Raw genomic sequence first — 20,708 nt, forward strand, 5'->3', positions numbered from 1 at the left:
AACAAAAGAGTGCGTATGTGCCAGCAAAGCCGTGGAGGCCATTTACCCGATATGATGCTATTCCCATAACCCTATACTGTATACTTTATGAATCAATAAAAATTTACAATTTTTAATTATAAACCCGTGTTTTCTATCAAAATTATTTCTTGCGTGAATTTTGGGACACCCTTTAGAAATGCCCTATTTGTTACTGGCACAATAAGTGGACAAAGACCCATTCCATAGCACATCATTGAGAAGTTTCACAAGATAAATAAAGTGAAGATCCTAATAGCTTCCAAAATAAAAAAAAATACAAAGGATTAAGAATTGGAATGGCACCAAACTTTTCATTACAAACAATGAAAGCTAACACATTACATACAGCCCTTAAGATACTGAGGGAAAACGATTTTCTACTTTATATATATATATATATAAATTGTATATACATATAAATACATTTATATATAATTTTTATTTATTACTTTCAACTCTACATCCAGCAAACTGTGTGAGGTCTGAATTAAAGACATGGCAGTTTCCAAAAATTTACCTCCAGTTGAAGGTATGCTCTAGTAAGATGAGGGACTGATTGATGCCAAGAAAGCAAAAGAACATGTGGTCCAAAAAGCATGGTGTCCATCATGGGAAAGTGGCCAAGGGCAGCCCCAAGACCAAAAGGGAAGTCATTGGACAGCAGCTAGGCAGCAGGCCCAGAAAGCTACCTGGCTAGATCAGAGCAGAGGATAGGAGAGGACAGCAGGGAAAACAGGAAATCATGTGTGCACATCTGGAGGGTTAGCAGATCTGGTGGAACATATGAAAAAATTACAAATAAGAGTTTAGAAAATAAAGTATATAAGAAAGATGGGGCAACTATTCATTCTAGGAAAAACAAAATGTGTAAGAAAAGAAAATAGCCCTAGCTGGTTTGGCTCAGTGGATAGAGTGTCGGCCTGCGGACTGAAGGGTCCCAGGTTCGATTCCAGCCAAGGGCACATGCCTGGGTTGTGGGCTCGATCACCAGTGAGGGGCGTGCAGGAGGCAGCCAATTAATGATTCTCTCTCATCATTGATGTTTCTATCTTTCCCCTCCCGCTTCCTTCCTCTCTGAAATCAATAAAAATATATTAAAAAAAGAAAAAGAAAAGAAACCATAATATATTATTTGGCTCTGCAGTGAACAATATTTACATGCTCTTAGTAAACAGAAATATTGGTTGTTATTTAACCCAAAACTGTGATGTAATATATGGAGGGTAGGACAGGAGGTGGAGGTGACAGAGCTAAATACTCATCTATTATAGCAGGAAATCAATATATAATGATAATGAATTTTAGAGTTGAAATAAAAGGTAATCACATTAAAAGAAGAAATGTGAAGGTAAATACAAACACAGAATATGCAGCTGATGAGGCTGACAGTGGATAAGGCTAAGGCAGGGCAGTGGGTTGGATGGCTTGTTAGCCTTTTAGTGCTCTCACTGATCCTTGTCTCCGTTCCAATTTTTAAAATACTACTGTAAAAAGTAATAGGTAAATACCTCACAACAGTTCCCTGCACACACACAGTGGGAACTGACCCAGCTGATGTGGCTCAACCAAGAGGTCATTGGTTCAATTCCCAGTCAGGACACATGCCCAGCTTGTGGGCTGGACCCCCAGTAGGAGGGCGTGCTGGAGGCAGCCGATCGATGTTTCTCTCTCATCGATGTTTCTAGCTCTATCTCTCTCCCTACCTCTCTTTCTAAAAATCAATACAAACAACTAAGAATGCTAATGCTTTAGTTAAAAAAAAAAAAAAAAAGATAGGAACTGGCCTAGAGGACAGTGAAAACAGTGACTCTGAAGCACTCTTTGAGTCATCAGAGGGTGCTTCTTCAGGCCCCATCCCAGGGGTCAGTGAGATGCTGGCTCCGACCCTCTGGATACCTTGCAGACCTGGTCTTCTTGGACTTTCTGCGCAAGAGGCTGGCTGAAGACTGCAGCCTTGGCTGAACCAGGCCAGTACAGGTGTGGTTCCTGGCACTGTGGCCTGGAGCTTCCCACAGGAGCCTGCCTCCAAACCACCACTCTCCTATATATTAACCACCTGTGAATTTAGGCTCCCTACATATTTCTAGTTTTCTTGAACTAATTTCTCAGGGGAATATTTAGAAATAGGCATGGTATAGATAGAAACATAAGTGGAAAAGTAGATGACTTCTGTCTCACCGATTCATAGTTCCTTGAACCCTGTTGAGGCCCACAGATCCTTTGTGCTAGGTGCTCAATACAGAGCTGCCGAAGGCATAATTATGGTACAGTAGCACTTTGTTGGGTCCTTTACATGACTGCCACATTCAATCCTCACAATGTGCTTATGCAGCTAGAGAGTAGGATTAGCTCTACATAACATAAGGAAACAGGCTCAGAGTAACCTGAACAAGGTCACTTCACTAGTAAGGAAAGAGCTAGGATTCAAACCCTGGTGTGACTGACCCCACAGCCTACTCAACTGGCAGCTATGGCCATAAGTCTTCTCTGGAAAAAGATTTGGCTAGGTAGATGGATAGATGGGGGGGGGGGGGGGGGGAAAGAAAATAAGAGATGAGCTCACAGCTGATGCAGGAAGAGAACCTAAAGGACCCTTCCCACTAGGAGGCTTGAGGCTGTCTGGTCAGAAGCTGGAGAACTAGTGTCCATCCCTTCTCCCCTCACCCAGGACAATGTCCTTGTAGCACCTACCTTCTTCAGAGAGGTTGTTCTCTTTGGTCTCCTTGTCCATCTGACAGCACCAGCCTTCCAGCCGCTCTGTTTCTGCCTGCAGTAGCTTCAAGAACCAGTAGCCATCTCGGCGGCAGGTCCCTGACTGTGTTGGCTCTGCCAGGGAGCTGGAGGAGGTCTCAAGCCAGGGGTCGGGTGGGGGCAGTGACGATGCCTCTAGGGCAGGGTCGCTGTTGTCTCCATAGGAGAGGTTGCGCTTGATCTGGGCAATCTTGGGGGCCTGCCGAGGGCCGGCATCAATGCTGATGGAGTTTGAGTTGGGGTGTGGGGTACAGTCTGGGAGGCTTCTCTCAGATGACTTACAGCTCGAGTCATTGGCATCCTGGGTATCTGAGTCGGTGTCCCGTCGGGAGGACATGCTGTGAGAGGGGATGCTGCTTCTGTGGGTGGGGGGTGGAGTGGGGTGGGGACAGGAAGAGATAAGAGTCACCAAGAGAGCCAGAGATCAGAGGCCACCCCAACCCGGACACACGGGAGACAGAGAAACGGATGCATCATCTGCTCACCATGCGCCTGAAGCGGGTCCCACAGCCCCCGTCTCATTCTCTGCTCAGCCCTGGCCCCGCCCACACCCACACGCATACACACACAAGGACAAGGTCATAAGGTTGTCTGTTTGCTGCAGTGGGGCCAGGAAGACCACCAACATTGGGGTAGCTCACGTCTCAGCCCAGCTGTTGGCCCCCTGTGGGCTGATTCATCTCACAGAGCAACTGCTCATTTACCCACCCACCTGCCTGCCCGGCCTCCCATTCCTGGGCCACAGCCCACACCCAAACCCAGCTTGGTTATTAGAAATTCAGCAAGGAGAAGTGGGTTAGGGAGAGCAGGAGGAGAAGGCACAGGGGAGGTGAGAGCAGAGGGAGGAAGAGGAGAGGGGAGAAGCAGCCACCACCTCCATACGACTTACCGCCAGTCGTCCTCTACCTGAACCCCGATGGACTGGAATTTGGTAGCGAGACTGGGCTCCTCTTTTGGCACTGGCTGAATGCAGTCAACCTTATTGAAGGACAAGGACAGCAACGGCACGGAGACAAAGACAAAAATAAAAAACAAACACCACACTTGATGCTGAAATTCACATTAGTGGGACGACGCAAACGGACATTTGGACAGACGAACACGAGGCATGCGGACACTGCACGTGGGCCCAAGGCCGGACCAGGTTAAGCCGGGCACTGCTCATTCGCGCGGAGGCGGGCAGGAGGTGGGATGGGGTGGAGATGACTGGCTTTCCCTACTCTGAGGAGGGTGCCATCACATCGATCGCTTTGGGTCCGTTGTCCTCCGAGAGGTGGGAACCGTTCCTTCTAGTCCTCTCCTTTACACGCATCAGAGAGAGAGAGAGAGAGAGAGAGAGAGAGGGAGGGAGAAAGGACAACGAAAGAGAAAGAAAACACACACACACACAAAGCCACAGCCGTTATCTGGTGTAGTTGAAGATGGGGCTGTCTCAAGGCAACAGTGTTCAGTTTCCCAACCCTGCAGCTGAAGGACAGGCTGGAGGTACCTGTACTAGGGGCAAAACTTGGACAGCAGTTCTGGGTTTGAAAATGGTCACCAATGGGAAAGATGGCAAAGTCCCTGGACTCTATAAGATGCCATTCCTGGGCCTCACTCACACTTGGCTGAGGTTACCTTTAGCACTGGTCTGCCTGGGAAGCGGTAGGAAGGGCCAGGGCCAGGGCCAGGGCCAAGTGCAAAGCTAGCACTCTCTGTCTATACTCCTGTGAAGTAGAAGGAAACACAGCAACGATGATGCCCTAGGCCTGCCTTTCTTTTCTGGGACAAAGGTGTGTGGCCATGGAGTAGCCACGCCAGCCCTTCCATGATTGTTATGAATGAGGGAGAACCCACACTTGACTCAGGGCTTGAGGCACAAAGGAATGGGACAAGGGCTGCCAGGTTATCCTTGGAAATTGGAGACTCTCCAGTCTCTTGGCTCTATGGAAGAAGCAGGGGCCAGGGAGCTTTCTGGGGCAGGGGACCGAGCACCAGGCTCCTTCTCGCCATGGGGATGTGGCCACATTTCTCCTTCAGCAAAAGCAAGCTTGGGAAATGCAGCATCACTGGACAGGAGCACGGAATGGGGGTAGAGGTGGATCCGGGAAGGGGAAGCCCAGGATGGGCCCAAGAACTACAGTCCTTATCCCTGTGTATACTTCTGAGTAAAGGAATCAAGGATGAGCCTAACTCTCCTTCAGACCTTCCAGAAAGGTGAGAGCATCTGGTTTAGCCAGGAGAGGGCAGAGCTACCCAAAGACTCTGGGCGGTCAGGACTAATGGTCAGAGATGAGGCTACTTTCTGTGTTTCTGGGAATCCCTCCTGGAGCACTGTATAGGGCAGGGCTGGATCCCTCATGAAGGAGCCCAGAAAACAGGAGCGTCTCCTGGCCAACTCTCTCCTTATATGCAGAGAAACTGAAGTCCAGAGCTGCCTCTTGGGGGGGGGGGGAAAATTTCAGGCAAGTGCAAGAAATTGCTCAGTGAGCCTTGTTTGGTCCATTCAGTCCCCTTTGTGTACCACGTTCCTTTGGCATTCTAGTGCTTTGTTATCTACTTGGCCATGTCCCTGCTCAGGGGCGGCTGGGAAAATGGAGATCCCTTCCAAACCTAAGCCACAATGCACACCACCTTCATCTTCTTGACTGTCCCCTGGGGTTGAGGCGGGGTGGGGGGTGGGGGACGGGAGGAGTTCCACCTCCTCAAGCTCTTGGCCCACTGTAGCTGCCTTTTCTGCCAGGTGTGCTCCACTTTAGTCTGGAGGTCTAGCCAGAGCAAGGAGAAACCTCTCAATCTGGATTTAGAGCAACTCTTAAAAACTGCAAGGCAGGGCCCAACTTTTCCCAGCTCTACTAATAGAAACAGATTACTGACACTAGGTGCATGCAGGAGGTGCAGTGAAGCAGTGGAGGGGAAGCTAGTGCACCCTGCCCTGCTGTGTGTCATCATGGCCATGGGTGCAGAGTGAGTTGGGCTTCCAGTGAGCAGACCTGGCTCTGGCCACTTGGTCCTGGAAAGTTATCTCCCTGGATCCTTTCCCATGGAGGGAGGCATCTGGAACGGCATCACACTTCTCAATCTGACGTAGGCCTGGTGCCTTGAGCCACCTACCTGTCCCCAGGGTCCAAGAGGGCTCTGGGCAAAGTTCCCCTTGAGTATTCCCTGTGGCTCAAGGGCCCTGGGTCCTGGGCCCCGGCCCATCCGTGTCTACGCTCCACGCTGCTCCCACTGCCAAGTGGGACTGTGGCCTCCACACCCGAGTTGACCTTGGATTAGAGAACTGTTAGGCCAGTCCCGCCTCCCACGCATTGGCTGGCAGGGCAAAAGGTGGAGTGGACAGACAGACAATGGACAAACAGCGGACAGGAGATGGCTGGCTGAGTGTAACTACATTCACTGGGATGACCCACTGGAGGAGGAAGGACAGGTATCCACGGTTGCAGACTTTGCAGCACGTGTGGGCAAACTCAAGGAAGGTATGGCTAACGGTGGAATTTGATTTGGCCACTTGCGACTAGATCCCCCCAAATACACAGATAAACCACTTTCACCCAGGAGACGTAGTGGGCCTTCACCAGATGTAATTACACGCAGACAGGTGCACAGAGCGAGTTGATGACACAGAGTGCAAAAAGGGGCCCCTACTTGTATTCCTATAGATGACAGTTTCCTTTTGGGGATGGCCTCAGGATGGGATTCGGAGCTGGTCAGTGTCCCTTGTTCACTCTTCAGAGCTGCATATTTTGGGGGTGGTTCTGGGGCCTCAGAAGCTGAGGTGACTCCACCCCGTGTCACACTGGGCGGTCGAGTACTGCTGTCCAGGCTGTCCGACGAGTTGCTCAGGCCCGACTGGCTTGTCACCTCACTCTTGTGGTCCTGGCTGTCCAGGTAGGTATCCTGGGCAGACTCAGTACTGCTCTGGACCGTGACTGAGATGAACGGCTTTGATGTGGTACGTGGAGGGACCGGTGGTGGGGTCTTCTTATACGCTACTAGGCATGATGAACCTGCAGATGGATGAGAGGAGGGCAAGGGACAAGGTGAGGCCCCCAACTCTCTTAAGCCCCTTTCAAGTCTGAAGCCCTACCTGACCTGGTTCTAGCCCTGGCCTCAGCAGTTCCCTCAGCAAGGATTTCTGGAGCAGGAGAATGAGGATTAGACACAGCAATGACCAAGACAGACATAGGCCCTGGCCACCCTCATGCTAGGCGCCAAGGCCAGGTCTAGTGGGGGAAGCCAACGTGGACCAAAGACACCCTCCACCTCACCACAGTCACACACACAACGGTATTACCTAGCAGTGGAATGGGCTAGGAGGTGAAATTCATGGTGCCGGAGGCTGTGACAGAGCCTGACAGGGGAGGCAGTGACAACAGAGTGAAGGTCAGGACGGCTAAGGAATGATTGACCTTGCTTTCCTCAGGCTCACTGAGAGACCTACTGCTCCCTGCTACTGCTCCTTTCCTTCTACTCTACCTTCCCTCTACCCCTGTTCTCTCTACTTGGATGTCCCATCTATGTCTGAGCAAAGACCAACACATCCCTCAGGGCCCAGCTAACCCTTTTCCCATCTTGCCATTCCCATCCCACCACCTCCTCTTGTGTGAAAACCTATACACCAGTTGCCTCCCTCAAGACACCATCACATCTGGTCTGACTTCCCGTTCTCCACCAAGATTCAGGGAACCAGGACCTGCCATGGGTGGGAGTTGATGTAATCTTTGAATCCCATTCCCAGCGTGTCCTAGGGCTGGCTCACAGCAGGGGCACAAAACACCAAAGGCCCACAAATGGCTTCTTAATGCTGAACTTTTTGCCCAAAATGGAAGGTGCTTTTCTTCTTTTTAAATGTGTTTATTTTTTTGAGAGAGAGGAAGGGAGAGGGATAGAAATTAAAGCATCTATGAGAAACATCAATCAGCTGCCTCCTGCATGCCCCCTACTGGGGATTGAACCTGTAACCTGAGCATGTGCCCTAATCAGGAATAGAACCAGTAACCTTTTGGTTTAGGGGTCGACACTAACCACTGAGAAAGACTGGCCAGGCTGGAAGGTGCTTTTCAAACAGCAGGAGCTACTTGCTGTGAGGGGCTGAGTTAGATCCAGTGGTTTTTCTCAGCATCTTAACCTCAACTGCCTTTTCCCCATGAGGACTGGAACAAGCCTCTCCATGGGTCCAGGCCAGGCTGGGAGCAGGAGCCAGATGAGTGAGGTTAAGCCTAACTTCAAGGAGCTACCAATTATGGAGAGGGCGAAGGCCCAATGGAATCCCACAAAACGAGGCCCAGGTGCCACAGGGGCTATGGACAAGACACAAAATCTCTCCATCTGTCACTATGGATTATCACTAAACAAATCTAACAGAATGGCTAAAATAAAAAACAGTGACAACACCAAATGCTTGCAACGATGCAGAGAAACTGAATCACACATACTGCTAGTGGAAATGTAAAATGACATAATCACCCTGGAAAATGGTTTGGCAGTTTCTTTTAAAACTAAGCATGCAATTACCATACAACCCAGCAATTTACTCTTGGGCATTTATTCCATAGAAATGGTAAAGTGTTCACAAAAACCTAAATGATCATGGCAGCTTATTTTGTAATCACCCAAAACTGGAAACCTAGATGTCCTTCAGTGGGTGAATAACAGTAAGAAACTGGTACATCCAGACTACTCAGCAATAAAAATAAATGAACTATTGATATAAGCAACAAGTGAATAATGCCGAGTGAAAAAAGCAATCTCAGAAAGTTACGTACTGTATACTTTTATTTAAAAAATTCTTGAAATCGCCTGGCTCAGTGGTTGCGTGTCAACCTATGAACCAGGAGGTCACGGTTCGACTCCCAGTCAGGGCACATGCCTGTGTTGCAGGCTCGATCCCCAGTGTGGGGCGTGCAGAAGGCAGCAGATCAATGATTATCTTCTCATCATTGATGTTTCTCTCTTTCCCACTCCCTTCCTCTCTGAAATCAATAAAAGCATATTTAAAAATTGTTGAAATCACCTAATTATAGAGACGGGGAACAAATTGGTGGTTGTGGGGCAGCTTGGGGGAGAGGGTGATGGACAAGAGGTGGGGATGTAAGTGTGGTTATAAGAAGGTGACAAGAGGAATCCTTGTGTGTGTTAATTGATGGAACTGTTGTATCTTGACTATGGATACATGAACTTGCACAGGTGATGAAATGACAAAAGACTAAATACATGCACAGTGATTACACAGGCTGTATCACAGGGGTTAAGGCTCAGACAGGCCCAGGGCTGGCATGGCTCCTACCAGTTTCTGTTATAGGGGTGGGAGCCAAAATTTTACCGCTCCCCAGCCACTGGTAGGGAGGATGGGTGGTTCTCTGATTAGCTGAGGGGCAGTTTCCCCCAAGAGCTGGACATTGAGAGCAGAGTGCTGAAGCCAGGACTCACTGGGGATTTCAGGAATTGATTTGTCTGTGTTTAGGGATCTGTGTGGAAGAGGGAACCTCCCCACCCCAGGATACAATGGGGTTGCCCACAGTCTGGGGTCTGGACTGAATGAGGACTAACTTTCTAATCTCGCTCTCAGGGTTGTCTAGGCCCAGAGTCCTGACGTATTCTCAGAGGCCGTGAGCCCTGGCTGAGGCAGCCACTCAGACAGAAAGCAACCTATCGGGAGGCCAGGCCAGATGGCCAGATGCGATAAGAGGAAAAGTGAACTTATCTTGGATTCTCTGTCTCCTGGGGCACAGGTCCCAGCCAGATAGGCAGTGTAACTAACAGAGAGGATTTCGGGGCCTCATGGGCTCTCTGGGTGGCAGGCATCCCTTGGCTCTAAGCACTGTCCTCCCCAGGGCATGGGGATGGGACCTGACTGCATAGGACACCTCTCATTTCACATGTGTGAAATGTTAGTTACACAGGCCATCGCCTCCCCAGCCCCTTCCAACATCACACTCCAGCCATCCTGTGTTTCTCATACCCATTACACTTCCTCCCAGCTTTATACATGTTGTTCTTTCTGCCTGGAAAGCTGTTCTCACCTCCTCACGTTTCAACTGTCATCCTCAGAGAGGCCGCCTTTGATTGCCCTCTACTCTCATATCACTCAGGATCTCCATCAGAGGACCTATCACATTTGTCTTAGCTCATTTAGGGATTTGCTTGATGATTATAGGACTAGAACAGTTGGGGGAACTCTTGTCTGTCTTGGCACAGCAGGTCGTAATCTCAGGCCAAGAGTAATACTTCAAGTACAGAATGCTCTCAATAAATATTTGTTGGATAATAAAATTAATCTCATCATTGATACAAACCCTGCACCCAGTTCCCAAAAGTCACAGTTATTTAGTGAAAGCTCCCAGCACTTTAGTATCCAAGGTTCTAACTGCCTCCCAAATTTGGACAATTTCGGTTTGGTCCTATTCACCTATCTGTGCAGTTTCATTTCCTGTCCTCCCACTCCCCAGCATGCTTCTTGCAGCATCAGAGAGCCAAATGCACTTTCCCAAACACAGCTCACTCTTCATGCACCCAAGCCTTTGCACGTGCACTTGTTTCTGCCAGAATTCCTTTTCATGTCCTCCCTGATTCTCATACTTCACCCAGTTCTTCACCCTGTTATTTCTGGCTCAGGCAGAGTCTGCCCCTTTCCTCTCTTTGTGGATCAGCTGGAGCACTCAGGGCTGTGGCCATGATTCTGAGTGTGTCCTGTGTGTGTCAGTGGACCAGTGTCCAGCCCAGAAATGCACAACATTTGCCAATTAAACTTTAGAAGAAGCAAGTGCCCCAGAGACCCAAGATGTTGGACTTGGCCAGACTGTGACGATTGCCCTTCCTGCCCTAGGGAGACATTTTATGTGCCACAATTAACCCCTTGGCACATAGGTCTAACTCTTTGTCCATTCACTCTGGAAGACGTTCAGATTTGCCTTGGAAGCCTAGAAGTGAGCATCCCTCCAGTGTGACCATCTCCTCCAGCTGGTCCTTGTGTTTTATATTTTCAGAGATCCTGAATGAAGCATTGCTGAGCCACAGCAGCATGTGTACACTGAACCACCACCCCCAGGAGCCACATGCTTCCCTGCCCCCATCATGGCCATGCCAATCCCTCATGCCAAGGTTCAGACAGAAGCCAGTGTGTGACACCTCCTCCATGCAACCTGTCCTGGCCATAAACATCCAGCCCAGACTCCCTGCCCCACACTGTACAAGTCCTTGCTTCTTCTAATGAGTCCTTTTGTCTCATTTCTGCCTCTGCCCCAAGATTTTATCCAGCAAACCCTATTTATTATGCCAGAATAAATTTTGTTTCTGCATTTTGTTTTTTAATGTCAAGGTGTATAAGATGGCTAAACAGAGCTTCAGATGTTCAGAAGAGGGGCTATGACTGGAGGACACAGCAAACCCAGGGAGATGGCCCCCTGCACGTGCCTTGGAGGCCAAGATGCACTTGCTAGTAGTCCTGAGGCCTAGCATAGCCCTTGTGCTTGCTGGTTCCCAGGGGCCCAAACTGGGCAGGGGACTGAAGAAGAGGTCTAGAATAGGGACGGATGCAGGGGACCAGACTGTGGGAGCCATGACAGCAGGCTTTACAGAAGAGGCAATGGGGCCCACTCAAGGCCCCACATGAAAGGACAGAGCTGGACGCAGAGCCAGAACTCCTTAAACTCTTTTTGCTGCCTCTGCCAACCTTAGGAATAGGCTTTTCAGAGGGAGGCTGAGGACCTATAAGATCCCATGCCCTCTCTCACTGCATAACCTGTCAAACCACACAGCGAAATCCAGCAACTCATTTGTATATGGTACAAATAGTACTGAAGACTCCCACCCATCCAGCCTCAAATTCCTCCCTCTTTCCCTTTGCTTCTTCCCCCAAAGCAGGGGAAGCTGGGAGAGAATTCAATTAGCTAGGTCAGGATCAGGGACAGACTGCCTTCTCAGAACCACTTTCCTATTGGCAGCCCATGTGACCCCCCCCTTTCCCACTGTGTCAGTCTGGAAGTCACATCCCTCACTGTGCCTTAAGAGTTAGCTTAGCTTAAAGTTATAAGCAAGTGTTCTTTTCCTGGTCTCTTTAGTGCTGTGTTTTTCACATTTTTGTGCTTTTTGTTGGTGATTTCTGTTTAAAATGCCCCCCTTCCTCAAGCGTAGTGCTGAAGTGCTGTCTAGTATTCTTTAAACAGAAACACACAGGGTTACATGCTGATTGGTGGGTGAAAATCAATCAAGGCTTTCAGGTCCCTACATTTCCCCTAGGAGCAATGGTTCAATATTTGCTATCTCAGTGTTTCTGAGACTTTATGAACATAACTACCATGAATAATGAGAATTGACTATACTTTGGCCAAGTGAATCCTCCACATGGGTATATGTGAGAGGTAGGTCTGTCATTACCCCACTTTAAGGTGAGGTTCAGAGAAGTGGAGCAACTCATCCTGGCTCATCTCCCAGCCTAGGCAGTGCTGGGGTTGGGGCTTGAACCCAGGTTGCCTGAAGGCTGACCACTACCTTGTATCCCATCCATTGCATTAACTCAACTGAGGGTCACATGGAGGCAGCAGCCTTGGGTACGTTAATTGTTTCACTCAGCAAATGGGGTGAGATATCCAATATATTGTGTGTAGGAGCCAAGGAGATGACAGATATGATGATGATGATGATGCTTTGTGTAATCATGGGGTGGGTCCCTGTAACTCCTGTTACCGTGGTTTCTGGATGAAGGAAAGAATGATCACTCCTTGGGACATCCTTTTGGGAAGACATTAAGGTTGACTGGGTCTGGAAGGAGAGACACTGAGTGACAAGGAAAGGCAGTGCTTTCAGGGAGGGGATCCTCTCTGAGCAAAGAAGCAGGGCAGCATAGCCCAAGATACAGGAAGACAGATTTGAGCAGGGCACAGCTTGGCAAAGTGGAGTTTAGATAATTTAGCTGGTGAAGGGAAGATAAGGACAGAGGCAAGGAGGCCTGAGAGGGCTACCTCCTCTTAGATGAGGTCCGTGGCTTCCTGGAGCCATCTGGGCAATGAAAACGGAGGCATCTTTCTTCTGCACCTAGAATCCCTCATAAAGTCCCCCTAAACTAGCCTGCAGTCAAGAGGATTTTACAGCATGCAGACCTGACAGCAGCTGGGAGGGTGTATCACTTCCTATTTCAATAGCCCAGTGCACTAGGCAGTGCTGGGTGAAGTGTTAAGGCCATGGCAAGCTGAGCATGTACAGCATGAATCTGAATCCTCTCCTCCCCCACATTGGCCTAACTCTCCAAGAGGGACACCATGCACTCAGTTACATACTCCAGAAGCCTGGGAATTTGCACTCCCTCTTCCTCCTCCTCCCAGACAAAAGCACATCTTACAGGGACCTGCTTCTTTCATCCCCAGCAGACTGGTCTAGGCTTCCACCTTCTACCCCTGGCCTCCTTGCTTTGCTTGTGGCCCAACCCACCCATAACCACTCTCCAAACAGCAGTCGGAGGAATTCTTTAAAATATAAATTGAATTGCTTCCTCCCCTTTCTAAAGCTTTTCAGAGGCTCTCTACTTCATGAAGAAGAGACTCCACATTGCCTACGTCGGCCTACAATAGGAACTGACCCATGCCCTCCTTCTCCAGCCTCAGTTCCTGCACTTTCCCCTTGCTCATTCCATTCCAGCCTCACCAGCCTCTTGCTACTCCTCACTCTAGACACGTACCTACCTCAGGACCTTTGTACCTGTTATTCTCTGTTTGAAGTAATTACCCCCCTCCCCACTGCATGCTTATTTTCTCTCTGCCACCTTTCAGAAATGGTTGTTTTTCAAACAACTTATGATGCTCAGTGCTTAGGGTTTGTTGAGCTCTCATTCTCATGATCTCATGCCCAATTTTAAGCAGAGTTGCTCAACTCTTCCTCCTACCAGACTGTGTGTGTGTCTCTGTCTGTATGTTGCTTATTCTCACCCTGATTTCAAGTCTCAGCTTAGATGTCACGTACTCAAATGAGGGGCTTGCTGACCACCATATCTAGAACTGTTATGCTTTCTCTGAGAATCCTGTTTGTTTTATTCAAGTACTGATCAACTGATTGGTTCATTTGTCTTTTGCCTTTCTTGCCTACCAGATAAGGATCCTGAGTATCTTAATTACAGGTTCCCACCCTTGGAGACCTTAACTATCACATAAACTTAGGATGCCTTCTTAGCACCAGGCCCAATATATTGCTGGGCTCAGTATTTATTGAATGAATGAACAAATTCCTATTTGATAGCTGGGTAAAATGAGACTCAGGGAAACTGAATGATTTACTTCTGACTCTTAAGTTGGCTCAGACTTTGAACTCCCTTGAGGTCAGCCTCCAACACACTCATAGACAGATACACACACACAATCTGGTGGGAGGTAGAGCCTTGAGCAATTCTGCTTAAAGTTGGGCAGTGAGACTGTGAGAATGAGAACTCAACAAATGTAGAGAAGCTCAAGACTTGGTTGGAAAGTTTGTAAGGAGGAAATTCCAATCAAGGGAGGTTGGCTGAAGGTGACCGCTCCTAATTATTCCTTGGCCTTTCCAAACAAGTCTGTATATATGTGGACGGACCCTTGGGAATTTGCTGGAATATTTATGTGTAATCTTTAGATGTCCTTGCTTAAAGGACACTGAAGACGCATGTGTCCTCCCAAGATTACTTACCCTACTGATTGTATCTAAAAGATAAATTTTATCCCAAACTGCTGTTACAATAAAAGCCTGAAGAGGCAGGCGAATGGGGCTTTCTGGTCCCTCTAGCCAGGCAGTCCCTTAGCCCTCTCTTTCACAGCACAACCTGTGTCAGAGTAATCATTCATCTGTCGCTCAGGGTCTGCTGGTCAGCCCTGGCAAACAAATCCTAACCACTGAGCATCAGAAGTTGTTTGAAAAATAACCATTTCTGAAAGGTGACAGAAAGAGAAAGTAAGCAGTGCTTCCAGCAACATTTTCCAGGCAAGGCATATCATATGTACAGATTTAAAAGCATCATTACTGAGTGAGTCCTGGGCCAGGTGCTACTTTACTCCAGATACAGGCCTAGTAGGGGAGATATTTATCACTGATGTTTTATAGATGAGTGGCAGTGTTACAAAAGCTCTGCTTTGTGAGGCCACACTGCAAGGTTCTAAACTCAACACTGGCCATGGTGGGCTGTGTGTCTGACTACCTGACACAGAGTCTGATCCTTTCTGAGCCTTAGTTTCCCCAGCTGTAAGCTAAGTGGACTGGCTTTGGATGGAGGTCACAGTTTAAATGTCTACAGGAGACCAGGCATCTAACCCCTTCTGACCCAAAGCTGCCATGTAGAGATGTGGGTCCAGCATTGTTAGAGCTACCAAATATGTGCAAAAAGCCAGAATTTTGGACTTACAAAAATAAACAAACCTCTGAATTTTAAAATGGAGTTAGTTAATTCAAAGTTTTAAAAAATATTGTGCAGGTCCATGCTTGTCACCTACCATGGCCTGTGGCACACAATTTGTGACTGCTAGAGCAGCTGCCCTCAGACCTTCTTGCTCCTTCTGAGGCTCTAGCCCCTCTCCCCCTGCTCCCAGAAAGCCTGTCTATAAGAGCCTCTTCCTTGGAAAGGCAGGAGACCCTTGGGAACCTTGAAATTGAGGCAGTCAGGAGGTGCTTCTGGTGGTGTTCAAGTCCAGTTGGGTGAAAGCAGAGAAAGCCCCTTCTGGGTGGCAGGCCAGGTCTGGTTCAGGCTCTTGGCACCAGGACATAGGTGGCAGGAGAGCCCCATCTGGAGCACAGATGACCATTCCCCATAGGCCTGGTGCAGCTGCCTAAAAGGGACCTGCTTGGTTGCCAGGGCCACATTCTCTGACCCTCTAGAGCAGCCATGGGCAAACTACGGCCCGCCGGATCCCGCCCGTTTGAAATGAAAAAAACTAAAAAAAAAAAAAAGACCGTACCCTTTTATGTAATGATGTTTACTTTGAATTTATATTAGTTCACACAAACACTCCATCCATGCTTTTGTTCCGGCCCTCAGGTCTAGTTTAAGAACCCATTGTGGCCCTCGAGTCAAAAAGTTTGCCCACCCCTGCTCTAGAGACAGCTGCTCTTCAGAAGCATTGTTCACACCCCAGTTGGGGTCAAGGGTGTGAGGGTTTTTGTCCTGACATGTTCAAGCCAGAGGGGCTATAGGAAGGGATTAAACAATGCTCCCCACATGAACCCTACAGTTCAGGTCAGGTGGTTCTCAGAGAATGGGGAGCTGCTCATCAAAAGACTTCACAAGCTTCAGAGCATTATTCCTGACTGAGGACTAGCCATGAACTGACCTTGAATTAAGTGCTTTAATTAATGAACTGACCTTGCATTAAGTGCTTTAATTATATTAGCTCACCAACTTGTCACCAGGCTTATCACTTCCATTTTAAAGAGGAGAAAAGTGGGGCTCAAAGAGAAGTGACTAGCCTAAGGTCACAAAAAAGGATTTGAGCTCAGTCTTTCTGATTTAGAGCCAGCTGCTGTTAGCTACTACTTCACCACACTGCCCAGGGCTAGAGTTAGGTGATACCTAGCAGGATGTGGTTGAGCTCTTGGCTAGGCCAGTTCTCTAGTCAGGGCTACTATGGACCCCAATCCCTGGGTTTGATAATTTTCTCTGAATGAGTTAGATGATGGAAGCCTCTGTCTCTGCTGGCCATGGGGGCAGAGGTCTGGTACCCCCTGGACCAGAACCTGAGCAAATGGAAGAGAAAGGTGTTCGGTCCTGCCTGTGACCTTGGCTGCCCACTGTCCCTTCCTCAGGCCCTTCTTCAGATGTGTGGTCCCAGACATCCTCTCACCAGAAATACCAAAACCCGTGACATGTGTTTCCCAGTCACCTAGGACATCCCCAGCTTGGAGAAGTCTCACTACAACCTCTAAGTAAAGTTCAGAGAGGTGAGGCACTTGTCCCATGTCACATAGTTGGCCTTGGATGGAGGTCACAGTTTAAATCTACAGGAGACCAGGCACTTGAGATCAAAATAATTATGTGGAGCTTCCAAATTCCAGGGCTAGAGGAGTGGTCCTAGGAGATTGTAATTCCAGTAATTTTAAACCAGGTTCTGGAAGCCCTCAAAGGGCCGGGGGAAGGATTTTTAACTCCCACCTACTCCAGGTTTCTGGGAGCAGCACCATTTTCCTTTTTAAATCCATACAGAATGTCTACATGGTATTTTGAGACCTACTAGATTAATTTGACCTCCTCATAGTACAAACAAGAAAACCGAGGATCTGAAAGGCAAATCCCTGAGGATCAGGTGGCAGAGCCAGGACCCTTACCTGAAGTTCTGAGTGTGGGTATGTTCCCTGTCTGTACCCTGTGCCCCCCCAACAAGGAAGGAAGTTGCCTTCAGGTTCCCAGCCTGACTTCAGAGGTCAGGAAGGCCCTTGAGAGCTCTGCCCTCTCTAACTCCTGATCAGAAGTCCCCAAATAGCATTCTGTTTCTCAAAAATCACTACTACTGCAACCTGCCAGGCAACATTTACCCCTCGCCCATTTTGTGTTGGAATCTGCCACAACCATCGTCTTATTTATCCTTAGAGACCCATCTGCCGAGTTGGCTCTGTCAACGGCTCTGCTCAGGGGCCCCTGCCCTACTCCCCAGGACACCTTATTACCACCACCCCTGGGGGTCCAAGCTTAAGAGATGCCAGCTTCCAAGCTGTGGTTATTGGATCATGATTTTTCTCATACATTACAGCTATAACTACTAGTAGTGGGTGCTGATGAATTGGAGAAGATGGCCAGAGTTACTGGCTGCTATGGCTCCAGTCTAATGCAAAAACTTGACGTATACAGCCCCTGTCTGATCTGGTGAGGTAGTGGGAAGGGGGGTGGGGCTGAGAATGCAAGATTTGGCTTTAAAAATACTATTTGAGCCCTAACTGGTTTGGCTCAGTGGATAAAGCGTCGGTCTGCGGACTGAAAGGTCCCAGGTTCGATTCCAGCCAAGGGCATGTACCTTGGTTGCGGGCACATCCCCAGGTGGAGGTGTGAAGGAGGCAGCTGATCGATGTTCCTCTCTCATTGATGTTTCTAACTCCCTATCCCTCTCCCTTCCACTCTGTGAAAAATCAATAAAATATATTTTAAAAAATACTATTTGGCTTTTAAAATACTGGTTCTAACATGAGGACCTTGTTGCTGCCTTTCAAAAGCCCTATGGTTCCAGGAGCCTAGCTTGGGAAGTACTACTTAGAAGAGCCTCATAAAACTACCCTCACTTCTGGAGGGCTGGTCTCAAACCCTGGTGATGGATCACAAAAGCCTGGCTTTTTACAAGCTGTCACAGGCCCCTGTGTCCAGTGTGCAAAGCCAGACACTGCCAGATCCCGCACACCCTGATTGCTGGCTCCTTTCATCATTCTGAATGACCAAGCGTATCCCAGAATAGAAAGACGGTGTTAACAGGCTCATTCACTGTGTCTAGAGTGACAGGTGGCATATCCGGTGACAGAATCAGGAGCCAAGAACCCTGGGCAGAGATGGGATGAAATGAACAGTACAGAATTGAATGGGGAAAACCATGAGTTCAGTTCAGGTCAACACAGGCAATGTTGAGTGCCTTGGTGCCAGGGCTGGGGACAGATACACAGGAAGGAACAAGGCCTCATCCTCAGAGCTTATATTAAGATCCTGGGTATGGAACCCCAAGTAAGAATTACAAAAGAAGGCAGCATGTGTGGAAAAATGCCTTCACAACTCTTGCCTACCACAGACACATGGTCTGAGACTGTGCTACAGAAAAAAGTGCAGGATCAGGGAGGGGGCAGCCTCCACTAAATTCTGGATAATGTGGGTACTGTTGGTGATTCCGGAAAAGGGACATTGCCAAATTGGAGCCTGACAAGAAGAGGGCAATCTACATGGGGACAAGTTTCAAATCCATCCCATATGACAAGTGCTTATTTACAGAGGAGAAACCATATATTGGGCACTGGGTAGGCACTAAGGACACAGGGTGAGTAATCCTTGTCCTCAAGAAACTTACAATAAAGGACAGAAGCCACAATGAAATGCCTCCTCTACTAACTGGGTGTAGCCATATGGAGCAGCATTGCATGAGAAAGCCTGGGACTGACTGAACAAGAGAACTGTGACTGATTAGTGATGTCTGTTACAGATTTGCTACAAATGGGGTGTGACACACGTGCACTGTGAGTCACACCTAGTCTTACACAAGGGTGGGCTTAGAGAGACTGGAGTAGTGGTCTGGAAGAGAGAGGCACTTCGGAAAGGCATGGCTATTGTCCTCAAATACCCAGAAGACAATCAACATATACACATAGTTACAGGTTGTCACACTACAACCAGAGGGGGGACGGGAAGGTGGAGATTGTTAAGGGGAAGCAGATTTTGCTTTATTATTAGGAGGCACTTTCTAAGAAGCAGAGCTGCCTAGGAGATGAGGCTAGACACAAGCATGATGGAGATGCTAGAGATGGACTCAAACAAAACACCCATGGGTGTGATCTTAAAACTTCTTCCAGCCTGAAATGTTTGTTCTTTCTCTGCCCTCCTACTTCACACCCCGTTCTGGATGTAACATCAGACATCATTTTTGTGTATGTGACATTCATAATTCAAGTTTTGTTTTGTTTTTGCCTCCAAAGAATTGTTATCAATAGGCAGAAAAGACAGAGAAAATTGTTCACACAGCCTAGCTACACGGGAAATGATGTGAGGACTAACACCAGGGCCTCAGACAGCACAGTAAGGGCTTAAAACACCTTTCTCTGGGAAGTCTGGCAGTCCAGAGCCCCCCCACCTGAAATGATAAACTAATCCTCAGAATATGTGCTCAGCTGATACTTGCTTCCCCCCAATACCTGCTGCTGACATACAGGCATGGCCAGTAAGTTAGGAGTCCTTGAGCATAAGCACTAGTTCCTGCACTCACGCATTGTATGACTTATGTTCCCTGGGCCTCAATTTCTCTCATCTATAAAACGTGAACAATACTAGCTTGCCCTGTCCATTGCTCTAGAACTGCTGTGAATCACTTGAGTACACAGGTGGGAAAGGCCTTGGCAGGTGAGGAAATGTGATTACAATCACTTGAGAGGCCCACACATCTCCTTAGCAAGGGGCCCGCAGAGCAACTGCCCAATCCCAGCCCTAAAGAGATTCCACAGACCAGAGGCTGTGGGTTACTGGCTGGGGAAGAAGGGATCATATCCCTCTATGGCAGTGGTCGGCAAACTCATTAGTCAACAGAGCCAAATATCAACAGTACAACGATTGAAATTTCTTTTGAGAGCCAAATTTTTTAAACTTAAACTATATAGGTAGGTACATTGTTATTAACTTAATTAGGGTACTCCTAAGCTGGCCTTTGCTAAAAACGTTCTCAATCTGAGGGGTCAACCTCAGCGAACGTACCCCCACTTCTTCTAATGCCACTTCTTCAAAATAGACTCGCCCAGGCCAAAAACCGACTTCTGTGCATGGGCCACGAAGTTTCAATTGCTCTGTACGTGCGCGCCCGAATGTGGTATTTGTGGAAGAGCCACACTCAAGGGGCCAAAGAGCTGCATGTGGCTCGTGAGCCGCAGTTTGCCGACCACTGTTTTAGGGTGTTGACTACTGACATGCCTGTCTTACCAGGCATCCCTCTAATTTCTCTCCACTACCCTCCAACACACCAGGCTCTCAGCTTCCAGGCTTTTGCACTGGCTGCTTTCTGCCTTTACCACCTCCCTAATTCCTCCTCCTCCTTCAGGTCTCAGGTCCAGCATTACTCTCTCAAAAAAAGCCTTTCCTGCCCAGCCAGCATGGCTCAGTGGTTGAGCATTGACATATGAACCACGAGGTCACAGTTCAATTCCAGTCAGTGCACGTGCCCAGGTTGCAGGCTCGATCCCCAGTAGGGGGCATGCAGGAGGCAGCTGATCAATGATTATCTCTCATCATTGATGTTTCTATCTCTCCCTCTCCCTTCCTCTCTGAAATCAGTAAAAATATA

The 20,708-nt window shown here is 48.4% G+C and overlaps 1 protein-coding gene across 7 annotated transcripts in view; it reads right to left on the reverse strand.

The window, feature by feature from the left end:
• DLGAP4 (discs, large (Drosophila) homolog-associated protein 4) overlaps nucleotides 1–20,708 on the reverse strand; it is a 122,524-nt gene that overhangs the window by 12,419 nt on the left and 89,397 nt on the right. For 4 of the 7 annotated variants that reach the window (XM_005868480.2, XM_005868478.2, XM_014541423.1 and 1 more), the window contains 3 exons: nucleotides 6,400–6,761; nucleotides 3,662–3,750; nucleotides 2,713–3,131 (listed from right to left, as the gene is read on the reverse strand). In XM_005868480.2, the coding sequence (XP_005868542.1) occupies nucleotides 2,713–3,131; nucleotides 3,662–3,750; nucleotides 6,400–6,761 (870 nt within the window). Of the gene's footprint in view, nucleotides 1–2,712; nucleotides 3,132–3,661; nucleotides 3,751–3,992; nucleotides 4,073–6,399; nucleotides 6,762–20,708 lie in introns of those variants that run through there. The other 3 variants (XM_005868477.2, XM_014541425.1, XM_005868479.2) reach the window with 2 other exon arrangements.

The sequence above is a fragment of the Myotis brandtii genome, unplaced genomic scaffold, assembly GCF_000412655.1.
Source record: "Myotis brandtii unplaced genomic scaffold, ASM41265v1 scaffold27, whole genome shotgun sequence".
Lineage (NCBI taxonomy): Eukaryota > Metazoa > Chordata > Mammalia > Chiroptera > Vespertilionidae > Myotis > Myotis brandtii.